Source organism: Chanos chanos, chromosome 14, assembly GCF_902362185.1.
Source record: "Chanos chanos chromosome 14, fChaCha1.1, whole genome shotgun sequence".
Lineage (NCBI taxonomy): Eukaryota > Metazoa > Chordata > Actinopteri > Gonorynchiformes > Chanidae > Chanos > Chanos chanos.
Genome location: NC_044508.1, coordinates 17,712,914 through 17,731,356, shown reverse-complemented (window position 1 = coordinate 17,731,356; position 18,443 = coordinate 17,712,914). Strand labels below are relative to the sequence as shown.

Genomic DNA, 18,443 nt, shown 5'->3' with positions numbered 1-18,443 from the left:
TTTACTTTTGAGAGCACGTTGCCACCTGCTGGCGTGACTGACTGCCCCAGAAATGGTGCTTCCATCATCACCACAGTGGAAATCAGAAGGCACCAAACTGTGTTCTCTGTGTTGTTGTTGTTGTTGTTTTTTAATGTATGTTGCTTGCAAGGTTATATCATTCCCTAATGACAGCAGCCACACACAAACGTGAGGAATCATCAAACTGAAGTATTGGTGGGAGGAACATCTGTCTGCTAATGTCTTTCATGAAATTATGTTTTTCGTCTAATTATGTTTTTTTGGTTTTTTTGGTTTTTAAGCATCTAACAGAATGTCTCCCCTATAAAACCATCACTCAAGACAAGCATCTCTGTAGTTCTCTCAACAAATCTGACCTTTATCAAGCTCATAGTTTTGTTTTGTTTTTACCCCGGACTGTGTGTGACAAGGAAGCTGCTCTCCTATTGATTTTTCCATGAGGTAACATGTGGTTGACATTGGAGGAGGTGACAGGGTCTCCAGAGAGCAGTCAGTCTTACAGTGTCCAAGACAAAGATCTAAGAGAGATTAGTGCTGAGTGCTAAGTGTGTTTTGTATCCCTGTGTCAGTGTAGACAAAGACTACACTGGGTCCTCTGAACGAATCTGACATTACTGCTGTTAGAGAGAAAACAGAAATACCATAATTACCATGCTGTTCATTTTGCAATGAAAAAAAAAAAAAGTTTTGCATTTTGGAGGAACAACGTTTTAATATATTTATTTTTGCTGCAGAGATATGCATCTTTAAGACTTTTACATGAGAAAGAGGCAATTACCACAGGGCAGTGTTCCTGTACACAATATCTCCATTCATATGCTCTAAGGCTGTTCTCAGATATATAATGATGTACAGACAACCTCACCAAATCAGATGTGCGAGACATCTCCCCCTCATTAAGTGGGCAAGGTTTGCGCTCCATGCAGGAATAAACAGCCAGGGTAGAGACAAACTCAGCCAGGAAATGGGAAATGCGTAATCTAATAAGAGAAGCAATACTGTGGAGAAGGACCCTAGCTTCAGCTGTGAGACGGTAAGTCATTAGACAGCATTAACGCTGATCACCGCTCATCATGCTAGATTCTAGAAGCATAGAGAATATTCTTGTTCACTCCCGCCTCACTCAAAAGGTCCAGGAACATCCAAAGGCCGATAGGATAAAAGGTAATAAGTCTATGCCTGGAAATGAGTATCATCAGAAGCTATTTTTTCCCTTGTGCTGCTCCAAACTGACGTAACTGTGGAATGTGTACTCGTTAAAGGCCTCAGACTGCAGCCTGTAGACAGCCTTTGGTGTTTAGAGGATAAAAGACAAAACGCATGCACTGTATGCATGTCAGTAAATGCTCGTACATGATATCAGATCACTGCATATTGTTTCTAGCTGCATAAAACAGAAACACCTGTGAGAAAAAGAGGGAGAGTCAGAGAGAGAGAGAGAGAGAGAGAGAGAGAGAGAGAGAGACTCTTACCTGAGAGCATGGCAAACTGTCTGTGGAGTTGTTCTATGATGTCAACAGCCAACAAGGGCCGGATCTCCTGTTGCATAATCTCATCTATGGAATAGTGAGAGTGAGAGAGAGAGAGAGAGAGAGAGACAAAACACTGAGTCAGATAGATCAGCGGACACACCTACACCAGGACTCCCACAGATCTCCCCACAAAACACAAACACATCTCACAAACACATCTCCTCACAAATCACAAACACACCTCCCTACAAAACACACACACATCTCCTCACAAATCACAAACACATCTCCTCACAAACACTTTTCCTCCCAAATCAAAAATACACCTCCTCACAAATCACACACACACATCTCCTCACAAAACACATACACACCTCCCCACAAAACAGACACACATCTCCTCACAAACACACCTCCCCACAAAACACACACACATCTCCTCACAAAACACACACACATCTCCTCACAAACAGATCTCCTCACAAATCACAAACACATATCTCCTCACAAACACTTTTCCTCCCAAATCACACACACACATCTCCCAACAAAACACTAACACATCTCCCGACAAAACACACACACATCTCCCAACAAATCACAAACACACCTCCCCACAAAACACAAACACATCTCCTCACAAACACTTTTCCTCCCAAATCAAAAATACACCTCTTCACAAATCATACACACACACACATCTCCTCACTAATCACAAACACATCTCCCCACAAATCACACACACATCTCCTCACAAATCACAAAGTAGAGCCCGACCGATAAATCGGCGTACCGATATTATCAGCCAATATGAACTAATTGCAGATGAATCAGTATCGGCATTTATAACAGCCCATAAATGACAGTTAAAAAAGAGACAGAAGATGGATCCTTCAACCATGTTATGACATTCATGTCAGCCATGCCTGGCTTCGCTGCAGTAACGTGAAAGCCTGTACAGTCAGTCAAACATCAATATTGCATTTAACATTATGGTAGTTGAGTGGTGTAGACTAAGCTGTTGACAAACTTGATTGTAGGTTTATTTATGAAACAGCGTGGTAGTTCTAGCGAGTAAACAAACAACGGTCCTGTCATTTCTCCCTCATCTCTTTTAGAAATTCTGTGGCAACATCGCTTACAGCAGCTCATAATGCTGTCCATTGCTAAATTAGGTTACCAACAAAACAAGCTAATGCCATGTTTATCAGTGGAAGACCGCTAACGTTCATGAGCGATTTAAATGTAGCGTTTAACTTATTCTGCCTACATAAAGCAATAGTAAATATATCTGCAACTCGCATGTCTGTAGTTTCCGTCGGCACATTGGAAATTATTCAACCAGAGGGGACACATAAATTAACGTGAACTCAACAAGCAACTAACATGGCTTGGTAGCAAACCGATATCAGCCGATCATTATCGGATATCATTATCGGATTTTTAAATCATCAAATATCGAAATCGGTATCGGTCTGAAAAATCCTATATCAGTCGGGCTCTATCAAAAAGCACTTTATCAGGCGGCACAATTCACAGCATCATACACTCAGTCATCAGATAATGTACTGTGGGGAAAAATTAGGTCAAGGGAAGGAATTAAGCTGGACAGGAGTTTCCATTTTCCAGGATCCTTAGCCATGAACACAGCCCTGGTTTTGTTGGTCTGTTCTAAGGGAATCACTCTTTCAGACAAATCATCCATTCATGGCACTTATTCCAAAGAAACAGAATTAGTTGACTCTATTCATCTAGAGCTCCATTCTGTGCTGAATCAGTGAAGATCACCCCAAAGTGCAGTAGAGTTTCCAGAAAAACAAAACCCCTTCTGTGTAGCGCACAAAAAAATGCATTAAGATTACATTCTATTAAAAAGCATTAAGTCTTGAGACAAGACACATCTGTGCTGTATGCTGGAGGCAGTTTTATTCATAACTGGATTAAAATACATATGGAGTAAGCTGGAAACTGTCAAATAATATAAAGCATAAAAAATCAGAGACTACTGATGCAGAGAGCATCTGCACTACAGAGAATAGCAATACTTTTGCAAATTTTTTATCACAATAGTATTACCTCTGTCTCTATCTCTCCATCTCACATACACACACACACACACACACACACACACACACACCCTTGAAAGTGCTGTGTATCAGAGGAAGGTCCATGTGCGTCAGGGACTATGTGAACTATAGATCTTATCTGCCCCGGGATCAGCAGCGGACAAGAAACCAGGGAAAGGTCAAACTATACCACTCCCTGAGGGAGAACAAAGACAGTATCTACCCCTACAACACCTCACGCAAAGGGCTATTCCATCTGCAGGAAATCCATAATACGGAAAAGCAGCATCAAACAGACTGAGGTGTCTACCTTTGTTTAAAGTCAACACTGAGTACACATTACATCATCTCAGGTTATCATTTTCCAGCTGTCACTGTTAAAATTGCATACACACACGCTATATATAAGCGCAGATTTTTATTTATGTAGCAGAATATATGTATATACACATATAGGTAGCTGTGAGCTGCTCAAGGTTTGTAGCAGGTTGTGTGAGTGAATTGTGGGTGATGGGAATACTGTTGGCATGGAAACGTAAACAAAAAAAAGCTGCTCCCTGCTGTCTGGGCACACTGTTCACCTCAGGTCTTGTTGCCCCATTGCTCCACCCATCTGTCTAATGATCAGCCTGCCACTCAGAAACAAACCCACTCTCTCTGCTTTTCATGCTGACACCTGCCTCACACAGATATAAAGCACAGTGTGTGTGTGTGTGTGCGTGTGTGTGTGTGCGTGTGTATTTGTGTGTGCGTGTGAGAGAGAGAGAGAGAGAGAGAGAGAGAGGGAGGGAGGGAGGGAGAGAGAGGGGGGAGAGAGAGAGAGTGAAACTTAAGATGGGTTGACTTTGAAGACAACCTCATAATTTTCCAAACAGCAGAGCAGCACTAAAAATGAACAATCCAGTACTAATGTAAACCAGTCTTAGTGGGACTTGGTAAAACCATGCTGACCTATAGTTTGTGAGAGTTGAGCAAGACCTGTAAACACCTCAAAAGCAAGGAGGGCAAAACCATGACAGTTACCTCTGGAGGAAGATATCTAAAAACCATCTCACTGTCGCATTAAAGTTAGGTTGAAATGAAAATTTTACTTTGAAATCCTTGCTATGTGTGAGACATCATTTCCTATGTTAACATCACCCCTCCCATTTCCGAACAACAACAACAACAAAGACAAGTAAAATGCTTCAACCATATTTCTTGTTTCCACTTCAAGCAAAAAAATTCCTGAACCTTTCACATTTAAGAGTTACAAAACACAGTGGGTCTAGCAACAGAACTCCCACTCAAAACCACAGACCAAGTGAAACACTTTGTCTTCCAGGCACCTCAAAGCCGACAGAAGCAGCTTACAGCTTACTACAACTTCTGGAAAGAAATCCAGGGAGTATTTTACTTACAATACCAATTCTCTGAGTCTAGTTAAAAAGCATGTCTAGGTCTACTTCTCAGTCCAGCCCCAAAGTCAAACACTGTGTTTATGACATAAACAGGCACAGAACCTCTTACCTATTACGGGTCTAGTTTGTTTGATCATACTTAAAATCACAGGGATCCAGGTGTGAAATATCAGATCCTTTAAAAATTCAGCAGAGCGTTTGCCAAAGCTGGACCAGTGGCTCCACCATCCTTGTCTTTCACTTCTCTTTCGTCTCCCTCCCTCAGACAGCGCAGCAGCTGTGCCGAAGCCTCTGGCAGGAGCGGGGAGGCATTTTTGTGGAAAGCCATGCGTATTTGGTCATTTTTTCCAGCCTTCCTAAGTCCTCCTCTCCCAGAGCATAATCTCTTAAGGGCTTTGGGCGCGAGGCAAACACAGCCTGGCTAACCTATCAGGGGTTTAGAGAGGGGCAGGGAGAGAGAGAGAGAGAGAGGCAGCAGCGGCAGACTTCGGTAAAAAAAAAAAAAAAGCAGAGGGGCGGAGAGGCTAGACCACAAAAAAAAAAAAAATCTCTTTATTTCACAAGTTGTGTGAGTGTCTTGGGGCAAGAAGGAGAGACACAACTGGAACAGTGCACAGGAGGAGAGGGGAGCCTGCTTCCGGAGTTCTCGTTCCCTGGCAACGGTACAAATGAAAGTCACGTGCTGCATCTTACCCACCTCCATCCCTCCACCACCCTCCTACCCCCTCTCTCTCAACCCCACCCCACCCCACCCCTCTACCCCCTCTCTCACAACCCTCCACCCCCCTCCAACCCCCTCTCTCTCAACCCCACCCCACCCCACAATGAGTGTTTTCTGTGGATGAATGAACGTAAGCTAGGCCATTTAAACCCCGGACCTTCAGCGTCAGCCGCTGCCTGTGAGCACAGAACTGTTTATGATCCTGGAGGAAGCATTTCCCCCAAACACCAGTCACCACCGCTTAAGCATTGTCTGCGAAACAAGCCCTTTTCCTTCCTGTCGCTAACTCCGTTTACAGAAACGGTGAGATTCAGTGACACGCCGAATCTCATGTCATGGCTTTGACAAGTCCGCCGCGTCCGCATGACAGGACAATGGACAAAAGCAGACACCCAGACCCGCCCATAACTATATCAGCATCTGTTTCGTAACACAGTGAGATACACGATTTGACGCGTTTGGCTTTGTCCTAGCTGAACGTATTAAGCCCAATTAGCACCAGCAGATGAAAACTCACTTGAGAGGCTAATTGCATACGATGCAAAGAAAAGGACTTGTTAGAGCCAGCAGTGGCTATGCCACACAAAGGGGGAAAAAAAGAGAACCGATTTGATTCGGCATGACCGGATAATTAGCTAGGTGTTTTAATCGCTCTTCTAGCCAGCACCAGTTCATAGTGTGAGGCTCAGTGGCGTCCCGTCGTCCAGCCTCAATTCTCCTGGCCTTCGCACCACCCTGGACCTCCAGAACCACACAATGGACGTTTGTGTCTGAGCCTTACGTAACGGCCGAGTCGTTTTACAGGGCAGAAACGAGGAGATGGGCACACGGAGAATCGACGCGTTAATGACAACGAGGCCTCGTGCTTCACTAAAGCACGTAAGAAACTCAGTAAAGCCTTAATGTTCTGTACGCGCTGAAGAGGATCCCTCACACGTCCGCTCCACACTAGCCTCATTCATCCAAGCCAGGCAAACCTGGGGTTACAAGTTCAGCCTGAGGGGAGGATGGGTCGTCTAAAAATAGCTAACGCGTTAGAGCAATCTTCCAATGAGCGCCCTAAGGGAGAATACCCAAAACAAAAACTTCTCCTCAGCTTCACACAAAGCCATACCACTGCTTAAAAGACGCCTCAGACATGTGACAGGAGAGACTGAACCAAAAAAAAAAAACAAAAAAAAAAACTGAAACCTAGAGAAGGCTTCATGGTCTTATGATCCTGTTCATCCTGGTACCGAGCGGGCTCTGCTCCGAGCCAGAGAAAAACGCAGGCCTGGATTTCTCATCTTGACGACAGTCCAAACCTTGATTCAGACGCCAGACGCCGTTGCGTAATATCATGTAAACACGTCTTCCCTGGGACACACTTGTATTTCACAGACAGATGGGTTTGTTCGTTCTCTCCAACTCACATATCAACGGCAGATTTTCAATGGCATCCGCAAAGAATGGCTGCAGTGTCACAATGTCATTTGGATAGGCTTTTCTAAGGATACAGTCAGAAGGATAGAAGAAAAATGATACAGTTTTCAAAAACATTGGCAAATCAAACTAAAACACATCATTTTTTTTTATCTCCCTTTCCTTTAGATTTCAAAATTTCTGCTAGTGCATGCTAGTGTAACGCGACATATGTAAAATTATGAATTTAAACAGGAAGTTCACTCCTATTGACACACAGGCACATTCTAACAGTTACGATCATGGAATTAGCTTGGTTTTTTTGGATGTGTTATTTCAGTAGACTAATGTTCAGCTGTTTTTCGTTGTTGTTGTTCGTTTGGTTGTTTGTTTGTTTAATTTTTAAAGTCAGTACGCGTATAAGCTCGTAGCTTTACAGACTGAACATTTCAGAGACAATGATTTGGATGTATTGTTTTGGATAAAAAATACAGGCAAGCTAACAATCCCTGTGAGTGAAATAATCCGAGGTAAAGACAGATAACTGTCTGACATGACAAACAAACATAACGGTAAACGTCACAATGAGCATGTAAGTTAAAAAGCACAAGCTTTCTGCTAAACCACAGAGGCAAAACTGCTGAAAATAAAATTGCATCAAATAAAACTCAGGGCCTTGTGATCTTAATTCTATTTTATGGCAGTCAGTACACTAGAATGATAACAAAAGCTTCTGCACAAGGAACTGCTGTTTGCTGGCCTGGACCAAACGCCTCACGCTCAAAGCAGGGCATGAAATAAAAGAGAGAGAGAGAGAGAGAGGAGGGGAGAGCAAAGCGAGTGCCTCTCCACCACCACACACCCAGAGGAGCAGTACACACATATGTGTGGGAGGAGTGGCACACACACACACACACACACACACACACTCATGTACACACATGTACACACGCACACACACGTACACACGCACGCACACACGCACGCACACACACGCACACACATACACACACACAGGTACACATGCGCACACACACACACACACACACACATGTACACACATACACACCCACACACACACACACACACATACTGGTTATGTTTATGACTCCCTTAACCACAGTAGCTCACACCATGGTGGAGGAAGGTAGAGAAAAAAAGGGGCCAGGTTTCACTGACTGCGCTCAGCTGCAGGAAAAGTCAAAGCCTCTGGACTGTTTGCGCTGCCACAGTTCAGATCAGATTGAACTGTGCTTACAAAAAAAAAAAAAAAAAAGGAGAAGAATTTTGAGAAATATAGATATAATACTTCATATCTGTTTCACTATAAGAACTACAATTCTTCAGGCATGATCCACGTTAATTGTAATATATCAAGGAAGGAAGGCTTCTGCAATATCTTTTTTTTTTTTTAAGTGAACAATGAAAAACCTCCTAATCGGTATCCTCTGAGCATTGCCCAGGAAAAAGGAGCAGCAGAGCACACACACACACACAGTAACAATAATAGGATGTCTAAGACAGGGCCATTTATCTCTAGGGAAGAAAGCACTGCTGAAAACGAGCCCTGCGCTACAAAAAGCCAGAGTCTGTCCATGCCTAACAATTAGTCTCTCCCAAATACAGGGCATGTACTCCAACACGGTAACCCAATGAAAGGAAGATAAGTTCCCAGGAAAACATACGTATATGAAAAAGGACTCATGTGCTTCTACATTTTGTATAAATCGTGTTTCTAGATACAGCTTTTCTCTGACGCTGCATCCACATCCTCAGGGAAAATCTTCAGAGGCTGAATTCTGTGTGTCTGCAGTGTGTGTTTTGCATGCATGTGCGTTTACACACACATGTTACATCTCTATAGGCCGCATTCCTGAGGTCTAGCACACATGGTGAGGTTTGTCTGACCAGGTCTATACAGATGGCTTTGATTAGGATAGTCTATAAGTGGCTTTCCAGAGAAGTGGGAATGTGTTTGAGGAACAAGGCCCCAGAACCGACCACAGAGAGAGACTTCCACAATGCCAAGCATACTGAGGTCTAGATTACAAAGAAACATACAAACAAGCCTGCCCTTAAAAGAGATGTGACCAGAACACACTGGAAGGTGCCGGACCCCTAATAAAAGGCATCTTGCTTATTTAAGGTGTATTAAAAGCAATTGGCTTTGATTGTTCTAAAGGTGACTACAAAACGCATTTAAATTGTCTCAGTGAGGTACTTTGTGATGGAAAAGGCAGCCCTGCCCGACTGGTCACAGTAGCAGCATTTTCACTAGGAAAAAAAATTTCATAATTGGTTATAGTAACTGTAGTTTAGTAACTGTAAGTATAATGCTTTAATAATGTTAAGTTCTTGTAATATATAGACAAAATACTGAGCATAATCACACAGGAGGATTCTGAGAGCATCGGGGAAACGTCGTATTTAACATAGAGAAGGACCTGATGAATACTGCTCAAAGCTGTTAAAACTGAATGGATATAAAAGAATGGAATAGTTGTATACAGTCCAAAAAGATCAGGAATAGATTGAAAACGGAAATGTTTTCTTCAATACAAGCTTTTTCTGTCTGAGTCAAATCTGTAACTCAAGCCAGTAAAGAGAGGCTCTGCTGTGCTGAGTTTTGCTATTAGGAAAGCTGTTCGAAGGTTAACAAGACACATTATCAAACTCCTAAAATTTCACATCAGACTGGCCTGTTACGAGAAAACCCAGAAAGAAGTCTTTCTGTTCCTGCTTGGCTCATTCTGTTTCCTGAGCACAGTAACTGCTTTGATAAACGCTGGCTCTTTCCACCTCTTAATCTAATCCACAGCATGAGGTTATAACTGTCAACGCTCCAGCTTACACACACACACACACACACACACACACACACACACACACACATAGACACACTTCACAGAACGCCCACCTGTGGAACTCTTATTATCACCTTCAACCTCAAACATTTCTCTAACATTTCTCTGACACTATCAGAAATATACACACTTCTATTTTAATGAGTCAATCCACAGCTCATGTCTAAAAATACACACACACACACACACACACACACACACACACACACACACACACACACACACACATACACAGATACACAGATACCTGCACTAATGGGAGAGAGGGAGAGGGAGAGAGAGAGAAGTCGAGGACATACTTCTTCTGGTGGCTGAATCCGTCCCTCGGCACACACTCAGGAGATGATGGTACGATTCCATCTCTCCGATAGAAATGTGCACAGTGGAGAAAGGCGAGCCACCCATTCGCCTCCCGCAAGCCGAGCATGGTGTCGGGAGCGTCTGGTACTGTGGTATACCCTCCATGCTACTCCACAACGCCAGACAATCGTTTCAACGGCATGCATGCTCCGTTAGCCACTCTCCCAGGCTCTGTTTGCGTGTGTGTGTGTGTGTGTGTGTGTGTAAGGGGGGGGGGGTTCCTGAGCTTAGAGTAGACTGCTTAGGCAGTAGCGGCAGTAGTGCTGCCCAGTTGATCCAAGGTCAGAGCAGGTAGAGCTGGGAAAGATGAGGCAGAGTAACGTCACTCTCTCAGGTTAAGTCAATTAGTCCTGCATGCTGTCTCTCTATCTCTCTCTCTCTCGCTCCCCCGCATGCTGTTTCTCTATCTCTCTCTCTCTCACCCCCCCGCATGCTGTCTCTCTATCTCTCTCACCCCCCCCCCACTCCGCATGGGGCTTATTCACAGCCTGCTCAGCCAGCGTGTATGGTTTCTGTCAACACTCAGCATCAACAACACTTGCACAAACACACACAGACACACACACACACACACACACACACACACACACAAGCAAGTCTTGCTGTGAAATGCAAAACTGCACCTCTTGCCCTGATGAAAAGAAGTCGTTACTGAAGTTGCATACCTTAAGAAATATGTATCATGTTTCTTTAAGTAGAAGTAGAGCATTCTGCTGATTTAAACACAATGCGTTGTTAGACTTTCAGTTTAACGTCCTCTCTTACGTAAGGCAGCGGTGTCACAGGTTCTTCAGGTAATAACTGGGAACTTTTCTGGGTCTCATAGCTGTGGGTATTAACAGTTATTAGGCACCCAGAGCTTCTCACGGAGAACGTCACCAGGAAACATCACCCTATGCAACACCACCTCCAGTCTAACACTCCTTAATTATATCTCACCAATTAAAATACCTACTTCACCCAGCAGGCAGACAGAGAGAGAGAGAGAGAGAGAGAGAGAGAGAGAGTGGGAGAAAGAGAGAGCCAGGGAGAAGAGAGAGAAAGAGAATGAAAGTTCTCCTTGTCAAGCAGAACAGTTTAAGCGCCTGGAAAGTGTTGACTTACAAAGAATGGAGCCCATCGCAGTGAAGAAAGTTCCGGACTCCGTGTGTGTGTAATGATGGTCTGGAGAATCACAGTGGCCAGAAGATGGCCTGTTTTCTTTTTCTTTTTCTCTTACTCTTTTTCTTTCTGTTTTTGCTCCCTCAGTAGAGCTTCCAGACAGCGGTGTGTGGCTATTCCTCAGGACTACGGCACACATTGGCACTGCGTATGTGTGTGTGAGTGTGTGAATGTGAGTGTGTGTGTGTGTACACAAATATTCCTCAACAATGCCTGAAGCTTCGGGGGCTTCCCTTTCCTCTCCCACCCAGTGAAGCATTCATCATTGTGGACCCTGAATGTTGTGCGTCAGGAGGAACCTTTCACAAAGACGGACTGCTTCTTGTTTTTCTCCACCTCTCTCTCTCTCTCTCTCTCTCTCTCTCTTTTTCTCTCTCTCTCTCCTCCATTTCTCTCATTCATAGCCCTCTCTTACCCCTCCCGGTACACACTCAGCATGCCAGCACAGAGTGTCATGTGGCCTTAAGTGCTATTAAACTAAATCAAAACCTGTGGACTAACCATGCAACTCATGTTATAGAACTATTTAAAGGCTTTTACGAGTGGAAAAATACACAATCTGTTTAATAAGCAGCGTAACGTGTCCTTAAATTAATTTGTTTTTATAAAAATTAAAAATAGCGTTATGATGTCCCAAAATGAAAATTCAAGGCAAACCAAAGGAAAGAAAGAAAAAATAGCTCATATTTCAGAGCAAAACATAATTAAGTCGCACTAACTGCTCTGCTGATACATTCCTAAACTTTGCATAAAACCTAAGAAATAAAGGCTAACCTATGTCACTTGAGTAGGAGTGCTGTAAAGCTACAAAAAGTATGTTTGAAACAATTCATAATTCACTTCCACTTTCATAATTTACAATTATGAAAGTAGAGTTTGAGCGTAAATAAGGACCTAGGCACATGTGATGGTTCTACTCAACCTCATCAGCCAAGCTGCATCTGTACTTAACTAAAGCCATTCCACGCAAACCACGCTGCCTGTAACTCTGGTTAACCAGAGATTACACTAAACACTTGACGGTATTTTAAGGTAATCTCTGAGTAATAAACACAGGGCCTTGCCTTTAATCTGATTATAATTTTCTCTTCAAGGAGACTTTCACTAACAGAGGTATGTTTGGCATGGTGTTTACCTCCATATGCAAATTATTGACTCAAAGATCATTGGCTGACCAGACGCCTTCATTTAATTAAACATACACTTTAAGACAGTGTCTGACATACAGTGTACTGTCTCTGCTATAAGACCCACAAACTGTAAATATGAACGAAATGAGAAAATTAATGTAAATAGAAGGACACAAGGAGCCAGACGACATTTAATTAAATGGGTAAATCATACAAATAAACTGTTATCTGCCACATTTAACCAACCTCTTTACTCTTTACTCCATCACTCCTCCAGCACATTTAACCAACCTCTTTACTCCATCACTCCTCCAGCACATTTAACCAACCTCTTTACTCTTTACTCCGTCACTCCTCCAGCACATTTAACCAACCTCTTTACTCTTTACTCCATCATTCCTCCAGCACATTTAACCAACCTCTTTACTCTTTACTCCATCACTCCTCCAGCACCACGTACCCTGTGAGATCAGTAGGGCGGGCACACGCTCACATACGACTCCCACAGAGAGGAGGAGAGTGACGGAGAGCAGAACGATCGTAATTGTGGAGAGGTGGATGAAAGTGGCTGGAAATCTAATAGACTCCTCTAACCGAGCACATAAACAGAAATGGATGAGGTCATAAAACCCTACAGCTGGGGTCACCACAGGTCAGTCAGTTGCCATTAATCCTCAGTGGCAGGTATAATATGAATAGCAATCTCATATCTTTGGGGGGGGCTGCATTTAAAAATTGAACAAGCTCTAATTCCCAAAGGGCTGCACCACTATGTCCAAACAATACCACAAATCAATGCAAGATATCCTGACTCTGCCCTCTGCTAACTCAACTAAGCCTGTGCCATGTGACGATACATTTGAAATAAAATGTTTAAATTACATTCTTAAAAAACGTATTAAATGTGATAATACAATGCAATTTACTACCCAAAAGAGGGCAGAGGTCAGAGTTGTGCTGGCATTTATACTGCTCTCTGTCATTTCGGTGTTATGCTCACACTGACATCTGTGTATTACCCACTAAATCACGGAGCAAGTGACATCATACGACTTTAACAGAGGAGACAGAGACAAATGACCTTTGCTATTCATCCGTTGTCGTTCATCCGTGTGCAGTAAAAAGATGCAAACAGGAATACAAGGCTTATTAAAAGTAACAGGCACTAGCTTGGATCCGGAGTTTGTGCTTCCTGTGTCTGCTACCATCCCCTGTCTCCCATCTCAGCCAATAGGAAAGGATCCCGTCTAAAACAGTTAGTTTCCTATGGATACGTACTGTCCCTTCCTCTGCAGCAGTGTCCGCTCACATGTACATGCACGCACACACGCACACACTCACAAACACAAACACAAACACATGTGAGTGCGTGCGTGCACTTACACACATACACTCACACACTCACACACACACACACACACACATATTGAAGACACAGACATACTGAGAATGTAAGATGGCTGTGCAATAGAAGCAAAATTGAATGAACTCAACATTTTCATAATTTATTTTCATATCTAACTATCTAATCATGTCATTAAAGATCTTAATAAATATCTTGGAACAACTTCACATGGCAGACAACGTGAGTAGACACTGGGCAATACCATGTATATACACTGCCTGGCTAAAAAAAAGTCGCCGTTTGGATTTGGAGCCTCTGGAGGCAGTGTTATGATCTGGGGCAACGTTACATGACAACAAAATGAAGTCAGCTGAGTACCTTAACATAATGAATGACCAGGTTATCCTATCAGTGGGGGTTTTTTTCCCTGATGACCCGGGCATATTCCAGGACGACAATGCAAAGATTTATCAGGCTCGAATTGGGAGAAAAAAGGTTCAGGGAGCATGAGGAATCATTTTCACATATGAATTGGCCACCACAGAGCCCTGACCTTAACCCCACTGAAAGTCTTTGGGATGTGCTGGAGAGGACTCTGTGGAGTGGTCCGACTCTCCCGTCGCCAACACAAGGTCTCGGCCAAAAATGAATGCAGCTCTGGACGGAAATAAATGTTGTGACATTGCATAAGGTCGTCGAAACGATGCCACGGCGAATGCGCACTGTAATCAAAGCTAAAGGTGGTCCACAGGCAGTGTATAAGCAGTATGTTAATGATTAATACTATCAGTATATATAGACACAACTTGACACATTTATGGATGAATAAAGCATCACTTTTTACAAACAGCAGTATTCCCCATCATAGCTAAGATGGAGGTAGAGTTTGCCCAGCCTGTGGCACTGTGTTTACACAGGTGTGGGATTTACAGCCCACAGATCACAGACTGGTGAATGTGCCTCAAACTAACTAACAAAGGCCATGGTTATTAAATGCCATGTGCCTTCCAAAGCATTTATGGCTTTGAACAAAGACAAGTGTTTAAACAACTCTGTTACAAAAGCCACACGTAGTCAAAGCCTTACACAGGCAAATCCAGAAAGACTACATTTCAATTGTATGGACAATCTACTGAATTTGATTCACACACAAAACGGCCTGAATTATGAAGTATTAATATTGCTGTTGTTGTTGTTATTACATTTAGACCAGTTTTATTTTGAGGCAGAATGATTGTACCAGTGTCAAAAACCTATTTCATTCAAGGTTAAATGAAAAAACCTACTTCATTTAAGGTTATCCTGTTCAGTATCCTGACTGTCACATTATATTAATGGCAGCTGTAATGACTGGTGTGTTTTCAGCATAGTGTGAAACACCTTGAGCAGGTAACCTCGGGATTATGCCCTTCTCACACACACACACACACACACACAGATGTTCGCGGTGGGTTTAGGATAGAGGGACGGGGGAAGAGATGGAAGTCCTATGACCTTCCTATTGTTCACCTCCTGTGTTCTCAGTGAAACTCCTGCTTCCCACCCCCCATCTCGGTTCTGGGCCAAGGTCTGCAGATGAGCTAGTGCCTCTACAGAGACCTCTACCCAGGGTGTGTTTCTGTTTATAGGACGTTTTCACCTCAACCCCAGCTGTTAGACACATCAGATGCCAAGACAGTAAAACACTGATTACTGTGGGGGGTTTTTTCCTCAGCAAAAGAAAAGAAAAGAAACCATCTCACAAAATTCAAATTTGTACTAACTTAATGGTGCATAATTTATGTAGTGACATGCTAATACACAGTGTAACCTAATTAAGGTAGTGCATATCATTGTAAATATACTAAACTAATAAACTAAATCAAAAGTGTATGTTGGTAATTTTCATGTTTCATTGATGCTATGCCTCCAAGTTTTTCAGTTAGCACTGACTAGGTTGTAGCATTGCACCAACATTCAGGTTTTGGAATCTGCAGCCTGATACTCATGTATAGCATTTCCCTACGCAATTTCCCAACACATATGCGAGAAATTTGCTTTAAAACTAATTGTCTGTCACATATTTTCCAACTTACTTTGATATTTATACATTAATTTATCTTTTATTGTTTTGTCCACAAGGTTCCTTTTTCTAAACACCTAAACTTTGTAAAGCTAACCCACATTTAAGAGTGTTCTCTTAAAAAAATAAATAAATAAATTTAAAAAAACCTCCAGACTCTTTTAATTCCTTGTGCTTGCAGTGGTGCCATAGCCTACTTTAAATGGTCTGACAGTGTTAATCCCCTTAGCCTAATTAGATAGGAATGACTGAACACCTACTTCCTCATTATTTTGCGAAACTGAAAGCAAAAACTATATTTTATTCAGCTAAGCCTTTGCCATTTCACATGTCCATATGTACCCAGCACTGATGTTTCCTATAAAGACATGAATGTTCGTGTGGATGGGGTGTCTTTAGTTCGAACAATAAATGTTGTTGTGCCACCGTATGATGGAAACGTTTTCACCCTTTGAAAAGTGCACTGGAAACACAAGAAATGACGTGAGTGTGAAACCAAAGGGAATGAATTTCACTGTGTTCATTGTCTCATCCTGCGTACGTTCCACAAATTAAAAAACAACTATTTCGGTATTGACTAAAAGATCTGAAGCATTTTTGCTAACCTTAGGCTTTTGACATCCATTTTTGCCTTCGCCAGAATGGCATTGCTTTTATTTTCACAATTACGTTTTTACATTGATCTGGAGGTGACCTCTAACAGTAAGCTCTTACTTGTAAGCTGCTCTATTGACAAGTGCGGCTGTGATATATGTTCACACACTGAAATATTCATGATCTCTATATATTCAGTGGTTTATCACACTGCCTTCACACTCTAGAAGGATAACATCACCAGCAACCAATCAAAAAGCAGATCCTGCCAAGCGCTCCTCAGTGAGTCATCTGTTTTAGGGTTGATCAGTCACACCTATGATTCATTTCACTTCCAATGATTTCATCACCCACAACACCCATTGGTCAGTTCTAGAACAACACATTTGCCAGGCAAATATGTCAAAGTGCTATCACTGAATCAAGTCTATCACTGAATCACAGTATCACTTAACACTGAAATGAAAGAACAGATATGAGATACACAAAAAAACCAAAAGGCTAATTTACTATAATTCATCCTCACGCACAGTTTCTCAAAGGTCAATGGGGGGAGAGGGCGGGGTCATATTTCCTTAATGATCTGTTTAACATGATAAGCGGTTTGAAGGCATTTAGGTCAAACTTGGCATAAATGCAGCACAACGGCAGGCGTGTGCAATGCTCAGGCTATAATGCATTACGGGTGAGTAGCTATGGGCTTACTGACCGTAAGGAATCGGGCTCCTTTTTTTAGATCACTCATACAGGGAGAATGGAGTGATAAAGCTGCAGCTGAGGGACTGGTTTTAACACAAAGTTAATTAAGATAATGGGGAATCCCTGATGAATTAGGGAAGGGAACAAGAGGAAGCAGCGCTGTAAATTGGACACGCCAGTCAAGGCTGCTGCCGTGAATCAATATGGCGGGATGCACAGGCACATCTCAGTTTCCATGGAAACGGTCTCTTCATCTCCCTGAGGGGCTGATGCAGAGCTGAAGACTCAAATACGAATGACTATCTAACACTGTGGCACAATAACCTACTTCCCTTCTCTAGTCTTACACACACACACACACACACACACACAGCGGCAAAGATTTCTCTGGGACTGCTTCTGCTGATTTCTCTGAGACAGCAAACTAGATGTTACCATAATATTTTAAAAATGAATATGCTTAGTATACAGTTAGATGTGTCACCAGTAATGGGGCAAATTCAGTTAATGATGTCTTTTTTTTTTATTTAGGGTTTTTCAAATTACGACAACTCTCAGAATTAAACGACACCAGAAATCTGATGTGAAAAAGATTTCAGTGACCGTATCAAGCACATTACCAAAGCGCAGATTGTCCACTTGGTTTGTATTCTGCTCAAACAAATTAAGCATTTATTTAACAGTGTAATGGGCATGCATCTCTAATTCTGATATGGGGGAATACTAGTAATTTGAAAACTCACCACAAAAAAGAAAAAAAAAAGAAAACTGGAGTAGCTATCTGACAAGTCAGGACCACACTATGTGCTGCATTTAAACACACACACACACACACACACACACACACACACACACGTTATTATCCCTCTGTTCATATGTACTGTACTTACTGTACATGTGAAATATCACTACAGCAGGAATCAGTGGAACTGAAGTGAAGAACAAAATTAATGTAAACTATACTGGTCACTCTACAATGTGGTTTTTTTTTTATCAAAAAGACCAATATTTCCAAAATGCTACAGTACTCTTGTAATCAGAGATCTCAGTGTGGTACTAGAATCAGCATACCCCTTTTCCGTCTCAACATGCCCCTTTTACTCACACCGCACATCAAACACCATCTGGACACACACTCAGCAGCAAG

At 42.4% G+C, this 18,443-nt stretch overlaps 1 protein-coding gene across 2 annotated transcripts in view; it reads right to left on the bottom strand.

Annotated features, from left to right (window-relative positions):
• The window catches only part of mcf2l2 (MCF.2 cell line derived transforming sequence-like 2), a 65,765-nt gene extending 54,173 nt beyond the window's left edge, over positions 1-11,592 (bottom strand). The window contains exons 1-2 of one of the 2 annotated variants that reach the window (XM_030791158.1): positions 11,410-11,592; positions 1,494-1,577 (exon numbers count right to left, since the gene is read on the bottom strand). In XM_030791158.1, coding sequence (XP_030647018.1) covers positions 1,494-1,577; positions 11,410-11,425 — 100 coding nt within the window. In that variant the 5' untranslated portion in view covers positions 11,426-11,592. Of the gene's footprint in view, positions 1-1,493; positions 1,578-10,244; positions 10,411-11,409 lie in introns of those variants that run through there. The other variant, XM_030791157.1, reaches the window with a different exon arrangement.
• Positions 11,593-18,443: the final 6,851 nt, after the last annotated feature.